Genomic DNA, 14,977 nt, shown 5'->3' on the forward strand with positions numbered 1-14,977 from the left:
TGCCCTCTCCAAGTGCTGGGCAAGACTTGACTTTTCCATACACATGGGTGGGCCTGCTCTTTTGACCCGAGGAGGTATCTTTGGTCTAGACCTCAGCTTCCATGGTTGTGCCCTTGAAAACATTCTTCCTTCAATTTATCCCTTCCCTGTGCCTTTTGGTCTAAGCTGGCAGTGGTTCTGCTCATACAAATCTTGCAAAACAATTATCAGTTTTGCATATAGTTCATAGCAGTCCACATCATCAGACAGAAAAAATTTCCATAGATCCTTACTGGATAACTATATTTTAAATCCTGACTTCCACAGAAATTGCTGACTGCTTCCATGTTCAGTTAAACTCTCACATGGAGCCCTGTTCTGGATAGGCTCAGAGTTTTCCAAACCACCAATTTCTGGTTTCTTTGTACTCAGGAGTTCAGTTCTTGGCTTATCCCTTTCCTCTCTCATTTTACTGTAAGCTGTAAGGACACACCAGGCTGCACCTCCACACTTGACTTGGAAATCTCCTCAGCTAAATCTCCAAGTTCATCACTTTCAAGTACTGCCTTCCATCTGACATAAGAACTCATTTTCTCAGCAAATTTTCTGCTACTTTAAAACAAGGATATCCTTTCCTCCAGTTTCCAATAACACATTCATCATTTTCTTCTATGGCTTTATCAGAAGTACCCGTAGCATCCATATTTCTACCAACAGTCTCTTCAAAACAATCTAGACCTTCTATCAAGTGCCTCACAATTTTCCCAGCTTTTACCCATTATACAATTCCAAAGTTGTTTCCACATTTTTGGTATTTGCAATAGCAACACCCCACTCTCCTGGTACCAAAATCTGTTTTAGTTTCATAGCCTGCTCAAGCAAAAACCATGAATTTGGTCTTAAAGGTGGTATTTAAGGCAGGCTTTGAAAGATTTTGACAGGGAGGGAGGATTTCATAGACTTGGAATTGGATGACTGCAAATGTGCAAACTGAATTTCCAATCTTATATGGGTCTCTTTTATCTCCCCAAGGAAGACATACATCTAGTAACTAAATGAATACCTAGAATGATACAGAATTCCATCACAAGGCAGTTCATTCAACTGGCAAAGAACTATCAGCATAAAAATTAATGCTAATGACATAACATTTACTTAATGCCAACATTTACTGTATATACTGGATATAAATGTTTTGTATGCATTACTTCATGTAATACTCAAAACAATGTTAAGAGATTGGTAGCACTATTATTACAAAAAGAAAACACTTAGAAAGGTGAAGTGATTTGATCAAGATCTTTTGGCTAGTAAATGACAGAATCAGAAACTGAATATAGACTACACCAATCAAAAACCACTATGCCATATGGTTGTTAATTATTTTTCTTTCATTCAATGAAGGGATGATCAAAGGACATTACAATACAAGTGAGCACAGGGTACCCTCTGAGCATCCAAGCTAGACAAAAGGAGTTAAAGAAGAGTCTGTGCCTGAGATAAATCTTGAATGCTGAGAAGCAGTAAGGACAGGAAGGATAAGAAGGGTATTCTACAGCAAAGATAGCAGCCGGTACAGCAGAATGGAGGGGTGAGAGAGCAAGTTACATGGAAAAACTCTAAGTAGTTCAGTATGGCTAAAGACAGGGAAACAAAGGAAAAGTGGCAAGACAGAAAGATGGAGAGCTGGAAGGTCCAGTTTATGAAAGCCTTGTAAACAACAGATGAAGGCATTAGTTTTAATAACCTAAAAGCATTGGAGAAGCAATGAAAGACTTCAACAGGGAGATTAACCTGGGAAAGGTTAGAAGGATGTTAGAATAATTAAAGAGGGAAATGATGAGAAGCCAGCAGTAAGGCTTGAAAGGAAGACAGATATGAAAAAAGAAGGATTGACAGGATTTTTTAGTGATTTAATATCTGGGATGAGGGACAGGGAAGAATAATGGATGACTCCTGGTTTCCTGGCTTTGGTGACTAGGTTTCTGATGATGTCAGCAACTAAAACAGGAAATACCAGAAGACCTACTTGTAAAAATTTTAAACTTTTTGCCCAAAACTGCTTCTCTGTGAATTTTCCCTGCACGTACTTCCTCTGTACTCTAAGGCAATGACCTTTAGTATGCAGTTTACACACCCCAGGGAATTTGCAAGATGATCTATTAAGGTATGGGAAGAAAACATTGGAATTTCTATTTCTATTTCATTTTTATCTAAAAAATATGAAATTAAGCTTTACTAAAAGTAATATGTAGACCTATAATAGTATTTGTATATAAAAGTAATTTTATATATATTAGAGGTGTGTACTTATACTTTAATAAGGGTATTGTTAATAAGGCAAAACCATATAATAAAAAATAGCTACTGTTTTTGGTATGCCTATTATTTAGCAGATACAGTACTATTTTTGACACTTCTATTTTACCCTCACAGCCTTTCTTAGGTAGATAATTCCAGATTCGTGATAGGGAAACTGAGGCTCTGACCACAGTCCTTTATAATGTCACCTTAAAAAAGGCGTGACCTATTAAGAGACATGGTATAAGATAATGAATGGATGATTCTAAGTTATAATTTACAATGTTTGAGTCCTAGCCTGAGACATGACAGAGAAGCAACTCAAAGAATATAATGGATTAGCATACTCTAATCTAGACATAAACAATTGACTTTATTGTAAAATTAGTATTAATATTGGAAGTGACACCTAGAGCATCTGAAAAGAGAATTATTAGCCAGAAAGGATTAAAGAAAGGAATATGATTAACATTAATATCTATATAAAAGCTTTAAGGAGTATGGGTATAATAACCATTATAGTAAGAGTGGAATCTAAAATTAAGCTCTGTTGCTTCACAGCTGTTTAACTCAGTCAAATTACCTAACCATTTTATGTGTCATTTTCTTCATGTGTAAAATGGGTATAACTAACTACCTTCATGGCATTGATGTGGTGATTAAATAAGACAATATATGCTCAAGCACATATATTAAATGTTAATTATTAGCACAGAATCTGGCACACAAACTCTCAATATTAACTATCAAGGTGTCAATCAAACAATGGATGGATAGATAGCTAAGTATTAGCAAGTACTATTATCAACAAATTACAACTTTTTGGTAGCTTATTTTGAAAGTTACTAAACTATAGGTATGTATGGCAAGGACTACAACATAAAAAAATACTAGAAATTAATTATCACTAAGAATCTAGCATCTTCAAACCACACTGAATCCAATATTAAAGTACCATATGTTCTGTTATTATAACAATTCATTCTGGTTTTGTTTCTACAAGTCATGTATAGTATAACATTTGATTATTTAACTTTGTAACTTAAATTTTATCAGTAGTTCTTAATCTTTTTTTTTCCTCAACATAACTGAGAGATATGGCACATTCCCATTATAAACAGTTGCTCAGTAGAGCAGTGATTCTTCACTCAGTGTGGGGAATGTGGTAGGGGGTAGGATGGGGGAGGGTGGTCTGAGTTGAGAATCACTAGTTCGCAAAGTAGGAAAACATATAAAACCAAACCAAAACAGAACTTATTGAAAAGCAAGAAACCAAGTTGAATCTAAAGAAAAATGTGTATGTCACATATCCATTTCTTTATTTTATATCCAAAAAGCTGGAGGTACTTAAAATCTCTTACTAGTGTGTTTTCTCCATTGGAACTATTCCAGAGCCTCATTCGATTATCTGTACCAACAGTGAGGAGGTGAAGCCCATCACTTGTAAAGCACAAGCCATTAACTTTCCCATTATGGGCAGTGTTTGCTGCAATGAAAAATACAGTTCACTTTATCTGTTGCTGTACTCAGCACATATTTAGTGTTTGATGATATAGTTATTTAAACATATTAAAGGACAATGACCTGAATTACTTAAAATATTTAAGTTGATTATATTTAATATAAATCAACCCTTTGGTTGACAAGCTATATAAATTTAGAACTATAGAAATAGGGGAAAACAGCAAAAACCAAAGGGGGAAAAATCCTGCCATACATAATTTTTCTTCAGAGTTAGCCATACTATCAAATTCAATTAAGTATATAGTTCAGCAATCAAGTTTTAATTAAACACCTTTGATCCCTCTGAGATATGTCCATGTTTAATCTGAAAATCATTCCATGAGCTATTAAAAAATCAATAATATACATTAAAAAAAAAACTTTAACAGGGAAAGGATAACTGTTTTAGTCTTAATCAAAATTTATATCTCTTTAAAAATAAGCCTGAAAGAGTATAATTCTCAATAGCCTGATTAACGTAATTTTTAAAAAGATTAGTAAAATTATCATAGGTTTTGGAGTTCATTCTAACATACTTCCAATCCAGAATTAATTCTGAATCAAAATATTAACCTACACAGAAATTAAACTCTAATTTTTATATTAAATTTAAATTTTAACTTTAATTTTTAAATTAAAATCTGTTATAAAAATGTAGTTTAAGGTTCTTTCCACCTGGATTGCAGCTGACTTACATTTAACACAACCTAAAACTTTTAAGCTGACACAAGGCCACAGAATGTTATTATTCCTTTAATTGTTGTGGTTTCCTAAGCATCACTGAATTTGTATTAGTTGGCCTCAGTGGAGGAGAAAAATCAGTAAAGCAAATTAATTCAAAAAGTTCCTACATTTAAAAATTCAGGGGTAAATATCTGTTTGTATTTTAAAGATGGACAACTTAAATTAGTTTTTGTGAATTAAAAAACTGATTCATGGTAAGTGTCCTATCCTTTTATAAAAAATCATAAAATTGGTAGTTTGTCAATGTATGTTTATTATTTGGCTTCAATTAAAAATTTTCAATAAAATAAACAATATCATTGTCATATTTCTATATTAACATGTTCTTCATTACCTGATTCAACAGCTTGTGACTTTTTCCCATTATGCTGATCAAGAGTTATCAAACATCCCGATGCTCTCCTCACATCCCATAATTTTACTCTACTGTCAGCACTGAGAAGAAATAAATGTTACATTGACATATTTATCTAGGATAGTGACTGTATCCCTGATTCACCTTTCCAGTACTATAGCACACCGAGGTCTCATTATATTAGCACAAATATATTTGGACATCATGGCTACTGTACTTTTGTCTCTTTAGCAAATACAATATTCAATCATGGCACAAAGAAGTTAAAATAGAGACAGAGAAAAAAAGAGTAACCTTTCAGATTATAAGAACACAATTCAAAACCTGCTGCTTTTTTATGTTGTTATTTTTAATTACATGAGCAACTCTCTCCCCAGTACTAAGACAGATTTGTAGCTTGTTCCTTAGCAAGTTTGTTACTACACCCTTTCTATTATTTGTTATTCAAATGCTATTTAGGCAATCAAGTAGTTGACTGATTTTAAGTTGATTAAGAATCCATTTGCTATATAAAAAATACTGAGTATGGTGAATGATAAGGACATTGTATTTTCATTTGGTTTCATGTACTCAAACCAATCTTTGCCAGATATATAAAAGCTAAATTTAATGTTTCCTAGAAATTAGACATTTATTTTCAGTTTCTTTCAAGTAAGTGAAAAAAAGAAAGGCAAAAGCATGATCAAACATCTATTTCAGCCTCTAGACCACTCCTAAAGGAAACTGTAAATAAGATCAACTGATGCTATAATGTCCTCACAAAGACCTTAACAGCATCTAACCCTTTGGATTTCTCTATGCCATTTTAATAAGAAAGAACGTTACATTATATTTTATAAACCTATTTTTTTCATTTACAAACTTTTTTCCCTTCATACAAAGAGTCTGTTCCTATAATCTTCATTCTTTTCAGAGATCACCATCCAAACGTAATCCATTGGAATACTGAGCAAAAAACTAGCATTTTCAATTTCCAAGATGGTTTAATTTCTTTCCAGCTGGAGAAAAAATCTGCAGTGGGATGAGTCTGAGGATTTAAGTCTCTTCTGAGACAGATGTGGGCATATCTGACTCTTGAGATTGCTTACAAGATCCATTCTGTTACTGATTCAAATTCCTGGGGTACTCTGAAAACTGAACATCTCTTAGCTTTCCCTATGATGTGAGGAAAAACATCATGAAGTGCGGGCAATGTAAATCTACCCAAATAGGAACCTACAACTAGTATCTTGTCCTCAGTTTCACCTTCAAACCATGTTAGGAAGCCTTCTTATGGCTACCTTACAGATCTTGCAATGTTCTGGAAATCATAAATTTCAATATCACATTCTGCAAACTAGTATAACATTCCTTTGGGGACTAAAACTTTGACAGAATGAGGGTTATCAGCCTTTAAAAAATGTCCAACACAGATCTTATAAAACTAATATGAATAGGTTTTGTAATAATTTTTTTTTAAAAAAGCTTTATTAAAACAACTATACCACTACTTTCTATCCCTTCAGTTTCTGATTTTTCTTACTCTGATACTCATACTTCTACTTCATTAGGTCCTTAACCTTTCCTATAATCCTGTGTGATTTTATTCCTTCATTACACCCATGATTTCAACAATTTTCAGACACTGAGCTACCTGTCTTTAAACAATGAAAACTGTTAACTCTGTGTCATTTAATGTTTTCATTGCTGTGGCTTGGTATAGCTGTAGTCTATAACCTCAACAGCAATCCTATGTGTTCCCAATCAGATCCCTCTCCTATTCATTAAAACGGTTTATTCCAAATCTTCACTGCCTTCCTTCAGAACTGAATCCTCATTCCTATATTTTCAACAGAACACATCAAGTCTTACCCCACTTAAAAGCAATAGCAGTCATTAGGTTTGCTTTTTCTTGAGCTTCTCAGCCAAAGCTAAAACTGCATTCACACCCACCTTGTCATCTTTCTACTAATCAAGTATACCCCCTCTCCCTCTGGACCCTACCTCCTCCTACCTTTTTAAGGTTCCTGATGCACCCATTATTGCCTGCATTTCTTATCTTCACCTATCTCTATTAGTATTTTCTCCCTAGCATATAAACCTGCAAGCCTCTTTTCTTCAACAAACAAACTCAAAACCTCTTGATCCTCTCAGAGTTAAGTGTTCTTTCTCTCTTTTCCCGTATCACACTACCAAAGAGGTACCACTATTAAAACATTTTTCAAGAGGTACTGTAATCACTGATTTTTATGACCTATCCCCCTTTAAACTGTTAGCTTCTTGGTTACTTCTGTACTCCAAAGAAGTACTTGGCACACTACTTGGCACATGGTAGGCAACCATTAAATATTAGTTAACAGAATTAATGGATAGATGAATATGTTGTATCATATTCAAAATGATTCCAAGTTAAAGAAAATAAGTAAGAAATGCTACTATTTTTAAAGTAGCAGAGTACTATACTTTTGTATGCAAAACTGACATTACAAAATAGTTTACCAGTGGTACTAGATTTGCTTTACCACATAGATTCTCTTTTTCTCTTCTGTTTTAAAAGTGAATACCTTCACAATAGATAGTCAGGATTATGATTATGATGCAGAAGGTAGATTTCTTCTGGTGATATAAATTAACATCTGCGACTCTGTATTTTTAAGGGCCCAATTACCTAAATGTGCTAAGATATTACTTAAACGTAGTCTTTTAACAATGCTTTTCATAAATTAACTAATATTAACTTCAAAACCAAATAAGTTGCATTTTACCTTGCTGTTGCCAAGATATAATCATAACGTGGTGACCAGGAAACTGCCAATATCTCCTGCCTGTGACCTGCAAATATAACTATAAGAAAAGTCTTGCAAAACATTTGAAAAAAATCAAAGGTAATATACTTTTTTTTTTTTTTTTGGCTAATTCTGAAGAAAGTGAAGACTAAATATTAAAAGTGAAGTGACTGATATGATTATCATTTTGTTGTTACATTTATAATAATAATCTATGTTTAAATAATGAGAAATCTTTTGGGCATTTCTAACACATGGAATGGCTGCATTTTATTACAAAAAGACTGGTTTTACCTTGGAAAGAACAATCAAAGAGAGTAAGTCTTTCTTTTAAAATACAGTTATCAGCCTATGTAAGTCAATATTAATTAAATGATATAGTTGAAGCTCAATTACTTAACTCTCAAAACAAAAAGTCACTGCAACAAAACATACCAGATAAACATTCTAAAGAATAAAATTTTCTTTCAATTTCTCAGCAAGTTATGACACAGAAAAATTTTAATTCGTGATTGTAAAAAAGCATTTGCAAAAAATATTTTTTCTAGAAAACACAGGGATATGTTCATAGGATAAGTGTTTCATCATTGTTAATTTACTTCTACTTCACTATTTAAATCAGACATTTTCATCTGCCTACTTGATATTAATAGAAATTCAGGTTAAGGTAAAAAAACAGAAATGCTATCCATCCCATCAAGTTTCCTTGATATATTTACTATGTATTTCTCAGAGATTAATAAAAATATTTATTTCTGAATTTACTTTCTATCTTTTTATTGTTTGGAATTAGATGATCTAATGCTAATAAGGGCATTAGTGAAAATAATTAAAAATATGTTTACCAGATAAAGTATTATTTCAATTTTTTTCTAAAATATTTTTACTGAGGAAAAAAAAGCACATAAGTATTAATAATGTTTACTCATCAGCCAGAACAACATTAAGCAATGAAGCTTATTTTAAAAAATATAACACAAGATTTTGATTTAGCCCTTCTAGTTTCCATATCTTTTGAGCTTCCCCTATGGCCACTGTTCATATGTCTTCTCAATAGTTCAGTTTTATAAGAATAATGCACAGAAGGATCTTTATTTCCCTGTTGACTTTTAACAACTAGCACAAAATACATCAGTCATGTCACTTACAAAGAAACATTGTTAATAATGTTTCTTTTTATTGAATGGTTTACTCAAAGTAGTTGTTGTTTCAAATGTAAAAAATACCCTGTAGAATGTGGGAACAGGATCCAGACTTTAAATCACAAAGTTGTACTTTGGGCCCTCCAGTACCAACTGTAAAAACAAAAAACAAAAATGGTTTAAAGCTGATTTTATTATACATCATCATCAAAACGAAATAAGAAATAATGTTATGCATCATGATATTTTCATTGTATCCATGTAGAAATACAAAAAGTATGCCAGAAATACATTTCAAATCATTTTTATAATTAGAAAAATATTTTACTTGTAGTTTCACCTTAGTAGTAAAAGAACTCTATTATTGCATTATTTCTTTTTATCTTGAAACGATAGAATCAGAGAAAGTTGTACAGAGAGGTGTCATGTATCTCTCAAACCCAGGTTCCCTCCAATTGCTGTATCTTAGATAACTATACTACAAAATCAAAACCAGGAAATTTAAATTGTTTCAACATGTGTATATAGTTCTATGAGATTTTATCACATCAAATAATTTTATTTTAATAGTTTAGTTTTTTCTTGTAAATGATATGCTTGCAATCACTAGTAACAGATTCACAGAAACTGTGGACACAGATCGAACGGAACACAAAGATAACTTAGTGCATTAGATGAAGCCGCTGACTGATATCCAGAGGTGAAGAGAGTTATGCAGTGCCACAGAAATAATGGAATCACAGGGATCAGATAACTGATACCAGCAAAATATTTTTTCTTCCTCATACATGCAAATATTGTTGTTGCAGGTATTTTATATAAATGGACATTTAATTTGAATCACAAAATTACTTTTTTATTGTCTCCAATTGAAAAAGTTGCCAAATTTATTCATGTGAAAACTTTGAAACATACGTGGTTTAAAAACAAACTCTTTAAGGGATAGAAATATGCTTTCTCAATCTTTTAATCCTAGCCAATAGCATAATACCTGTTATACAATATCTGCTGAATTGAATATAGATAGTGGCATATATGTAAGTTGTGTTTTTTTTTTTAAGAATTGTGATCTTCATCTGAGTTAAAATGTCTATATCAAAACTAACTAGGTTTAAAAAGGGAGAAAGTTTTCCACATGTTAAAAACCAAAAGAATAAGTGCACAAACCTGCTACCAAACAGTGCTTGGTGGCGACAGGAGACATATGATGACTATAAACTGTTTCCTCAAAATTAAATACATCAGCAATCTGATAATCAAAAGACATTTTAAAAGTATGAGTTCTAATTATAATCACAAAAGTATCAAATTTTCTATTTACCCCTCCACATTGTTAGCCATTTTTAAAAACTGAGTGTTAGCAACTGATTTAAGAAAACTATAACTTAAATGGAGAAATGTAATTCTTCCTCCCAAACACCTGATAATTTAAAACCCTATGTTGTAACACTCTTCTTTTTTGTGTGAAAAATAGTTTTTCCCTAGAAAATCCCAGAAATTAAGAAAAGACAACTACCTAGCTTACCAACTTCCTCTCCACTCTCCACTCCAAGTCCTGTTGTCACTCTAGGTGACTTCAGCATCCACATAAATGATCTAGCCAGGGCTCTGTCTCTCAGTTACACACTCAGGACACTGTCATTACCTAGAACTGCTCCCCCTTTGAAATCATACATTTCAGTTATCTATGACCACAATCTTCTATCATTTTCAGCTTTTTTTCAACTACTCCCAAGACAATGAACAGACTCCTCAATCCCTGTTCATGTCTCCTGACTTCACTTCTTTTGCCCTCCAGCTTAGATTCTCAGGGTCCAATTTGTCAAGTATGCCAGTATCTTCAATTCCTTTGTTATTCTTCTATCTAGCAAGACCTCAACCCTGGATGACTCCAAATGTCTATTTCTCTGTACTGGTATCTAGGTTGATCTATACCAGAGGTTTTTCTGTAAAGGATCAGATTATTTTACATTAATTATTTTAGTTCTGAGGACCAACTATTCATCTCGGCCATTATAGCACAGAAGCAGACACAGCCTATACAAAAATGAACGAGCATGTTTGTGCTCCAATAACATTTTGTTTACAAAAACAGGCCATGAGCAAGAATTGGCCCATAGCCCAGGCTTGACCTGGTTTAATGTAACTGCAAAAAGACGTGTGACCTTAAGAGAAGGGACACGTTGCATAGAAAAAGGCACTCGAGGCAGGGACTATAACATAGTCAAGATGTGATTAGAAGGCAAATGGAAATCAGTTTACCTACAGCAAATCACTTGTATCGAAAAAAGGTAGAAACTAAGATTGAGAAAGTAGGGGGTGAGGTTATAGAGAACTTAGAATACCAGGCTTTTAGACAATGGGAGTCATTAAAGGGTTTGGGTGAAGTAGAAACATGATGAAATTGCTTCATAATAAAATTAATTCTGGGTAGAACTTCTGTGGAAAGTATGGGGGAAAAAAGTAAGGCAGAGAAACCAGTTAGGAGTTTTTAGTAGTCTAGATGTGCAGTTAATAGTGAAGGAAATAGAAAAGAGAAATATGAATAAGAGTTTGAAGGAAGAATTGCTAAGATTTGATGGCTAAATGGCAATGTTCATGCTTAGTTTGGGACATGTTAAGTTTGAGATGACACTACATTCAGCTAGAGATGTTTTGGAGACAAGGATAGAAACATGGAACCAGAGCTCAGAGAAAGGATTAGCACTAGAGATACAAATTAGACTAGATATCATAAAAACTACTATCCACTGTCTACCTTTACTAAGTTATAATATTGATAACTTTATGTTTTTAGGTCAATAGGAAATAAATCCATTTTTTTTTCCTTAGACCTCTGGACCATACTAGTTTTCAAATAATAATCAATAATAGCTAACGGTTTTTGAGGTTTACTAGGTACTTTACGTACATTGATTCATTAACTCTTCACAACCATCCTATGAGGTACAATTATTATCCTCATCTACAGAAGAGGAAGCTGAGATACAGAGAGGCTTGGATATTTGTCCAACATCATAATGCTGGTCAGCAGCAGAGCCTGAATATAAACTCAAGCAGTCTAATTCTCCGTAACATTAACATACATGACGTTTTAGCAAATTGTCATCTTAAAATGGCTTAGGATTAAATTCTCCTTCATTCTACAAAGCAATTTGGTTTAATGTACTTACTTGTAATGTATTTGTATCCCATATTTTTAGAGTTTTATCAAATGAGCTCGATGTGAACATGCCAGTGTCATGAGGATACCACTGTACAGTCTCCACACTGTATTTATGAACATCAGGATGGTTTCTACAAAACAGCAATCAAAATTTAGGGATAAGTGACTTATGTGAGCTTCAAAACTGATACTATATTGAGAACATGTAGAAGTCTCAGGTAGGATTATATGAATGGCCAAACCTAAATGATATGCTTGTGTCCTAAGCTGTCCAAAGAGGAGAAAGAATGTCTGGATGTCATCAGACACCCAAGGGAGTGAATCTCCCTGGCAACGTGGAATATGACTCCCAGGGAGGAATGTAGACCTGGCACCGTGGGACGGAGAACATCTTCTTGACCAAAAGGGGGATGTGAAAGGAAATGAAATAAGCTTCAGTGGCAGAGAGATTCCAAAACGAGCCGAGAGGTCACTCTGGTGGGCACTCTTATGCACACTTTAGACAACCCTTTTTAGGTTCTAAAGAATTGGGGTAGCTGGTGGTGGATACCTGAAACTATCAAACTACAACCCAGAACCCATGAATCTCGAAGACAGTTGTATAAAAATGTAGCTTATGAGGGGTGACAATGGGATTGGGAAAGCCATAAGGACCAAACACCACTTTGTCTAGTTTATGGATGGATGTGTAGAAAAGTAGGGGAGGGAAACAGACAGACAAAGGTACCCAGTGTTCTTTTTTACTTCAATTGCTCTTTTTCACTCTAATTATTATTCTTGTTATTTTTGTGTGTGTGCTAATGAAGGTGTCAGGGATTGATTTAGGTGATGAATGTACAACTATGTAATGGTACTGTAAACAATCGAAAGTACAATTTGTTTTGTATGACTGCGTGGTATGTGAATATATCTCAATAAAATGATGATTTAAAAAAAAAATAAAAAATAAAAATAAAAAAAAAAAAAAAAAAAAAAAGAATGTCTGGATGTCTAGTTTCCATGTTGTGATATCGAGGCCTGCATCCTACTAAGGCTCATAAAATAAGGGGTTTCTTATTTCTATACCAGAGTCTGGAGGGATTAGCCAGCTAAAGCAGACCTCTTCATCATGGGGGTGGGGGTGGGGTTGGGCAGTGACCGATCTTCCCTGGAAGAGATACCTATTCAGGTGTTGAATTTGCTTTCCTTAAGTGTCATCAGATCCATTCTTAGAATTAATGAAGCTTTTTCTCAACACCCGTTCTCTCTGTTAATTCAAAGGTCTGCTCAATATTACATCAAATACAGGTATTGAGAAAGAATTAAGTGATTGTTATGAACAAAATCACAAAAACATTTTATTAGATACTTAAAAATAATTCTCACAAGCCAGTAAAGAATGATCAGAAAAGTCAAGACAATTGAGGCATGTTTTTAAAGTAGGCAGCTTCAGGTAAGCTAGAAGGGAAAGAGGAGTTTGTTGTGTGTAGGGTTGTGTTTGGTAGGGACTGTCAATACATTTATTACATCTAGCCTTAATCTTTATTTTTCATTACTAACAGTTGAAAACTCTAATTTAGATTGTGTTTATAAGTAGCTTAAAGACATAAGTAAATCTTACACTAAGTGTTACTAAAAACTATAATCAGTTTTGAGGTGTGCTATGTAGGTATAGAACAAAAAGGATATAAGCAGAAGTCTTTATAAAATTCTTTTAAAACTGTTAGCAAAGCTGTTTTGGTGAAGTCACATGTTAAATTATAATATATATATTATATATAAAAATAAATTTATTCTTTTTTAGAAAACGTCAAGGGATACTATGTAAATGTCATTTGAACAATTTGCTTGAGTCATTCACATGACTGTTATCTTAATGTTTTGCATTTGATGCAAAAAACACTCAACTGTTTACAAATTCATGTATTACATTTTTAATACACACCTGCCAATGGAACAGACTGCTTTACATGTATAATAAGGCTGTCTGCTGGAGTTTTCAAGGTCATAAAGTACAATCACACCATCTGAACCACCTGATAACATGCTGATAATAAAAAAGTTCACATTAATTTATCATTCATGTAGTCCATACGCAATATGATTGCATATCTCTGAAAATTATTAATCTGCAAACACCAAAATGTATTAAACCCATAAATAGAGTAAATTTCTCATTAATAAAGACTTCAAAACAATAAAATTTCTTAATATTTGAAGAATGAATATAGAAAAATCCAATCTGTGACTATTTTAAGTTTACCTATGTGATTCTAAAAAGAAAAGACAGTACAAATAAAATGGCAGAAGATATTTCTTATTTAAGAAAGTAAAATATTACAAAACTCTTTTAAATGTCCTAATTATAATTGTGCTAAATGAAAATGAAGTCAGTCAAACCAGCTATTACTAATACTAGCTATCTGACTCGGGGCAAATTACTTTACCTGTCTGAACCTTCCAACATTTGTAAAAGGATTTTCACCTAAATCACGAAGTTGATATGAAGATGAAGTACCTTTTATAGTGCCTGGCAAAGTACAGGGGGATCCATAAATGTTAGGTCATCTTTTATTATGAACACATTTATTCAATTCATTCAACTTTTTTTGAAATAATTTCAAACTTACAGGACAGTTGCAAATAATACAAAACCAATACAGAGAACTCCAACATACCTCCTACCTAGATACCCAGATTTACCAACATTTAACATTTGCCACATTTGTTATATCATTCTATCCATCCATCACATCATATCATATCATACCATATATCATATCATATAATATCATATCATATTTTCAATTGTCCCATTAATGTTCTTTTGGGTATTTTCTCCCATTAGATCCAGTCTAAGACCATGTATTATATTTAATAGTCACTGCCTCTTTAGAACCTCTTTCTCTGTTTTTGAGTTGTGGAAACATATATACAACATAAAATTCCCCTTCTCGACCATGCCCAAGCTTGAAATGCCTTATCATTTTTTTTCTTAATGGCGATCTTCTAAATATTTTGGTGACCACTAATTGTTTCCTTT

General features: G+C 33.1%; 1 protein-coding gene across 2 annotated transcripts in view; it reads right to left on the reverse strand.

Annotated features, from left to right (window-relative positions):
- ERCC8 (ERCC excision repair 8, CSA ubiquitin ligase complex subunit) overlaps positions 1-14,977 on the reverse strand; it is a 51,721-nt gene that overhangs the window by 14,287 nt on the left and 22,457 nt on the right. The window contains exons 3-9 of one of the 2 annotated variants that reach the window (XM_037798726.1): positions 13,880-13,981; positions 11,963-12,086; positions 9,957-10,038; positions 8,874-8,942; positions 7,627-7,693; positions 4,862-4,962; positions 3,642-3,766 (exon numbers count right to left, since the gene is read on the reverse strand). In XM_037798726.1, the coding sequence (XP_037654654.1) occupies positions 3,642-3,766; positions 4,862-4,962; positions 7,627-7,693; positions 8,874-8,942; positions 9,957-10,038; positions 11,963-12,086; positions 13,880-13,981 (670 nt within the window). Of the gene's footprint in view, positions 1-3,641; positions 3,767-4,861; positions 4,963-7,626; positions 7,706-8,873; positions 8,943-9,956; positions 10,039-11,962; positions 12,087-13,879; positions 13,982-14,977 lie in introns of both variants that reach the window. The other variant, XM_037798725.1, reaches the window with a different exon arrangement.

Source organism: Choloepus didactylus, chromosome 11, assembly GCF_015220235.1.
Source record: "Choloepus didactylus isolate mChoDid1 chromosome 11, mChoDid1.pri, whole genome shotgun sequence".
NCBI lineage: Eukaryota > Metazoa > Chordata > Mammalia > Pilosa > Megalonychidae > Choloepus > Choloepus didactylus.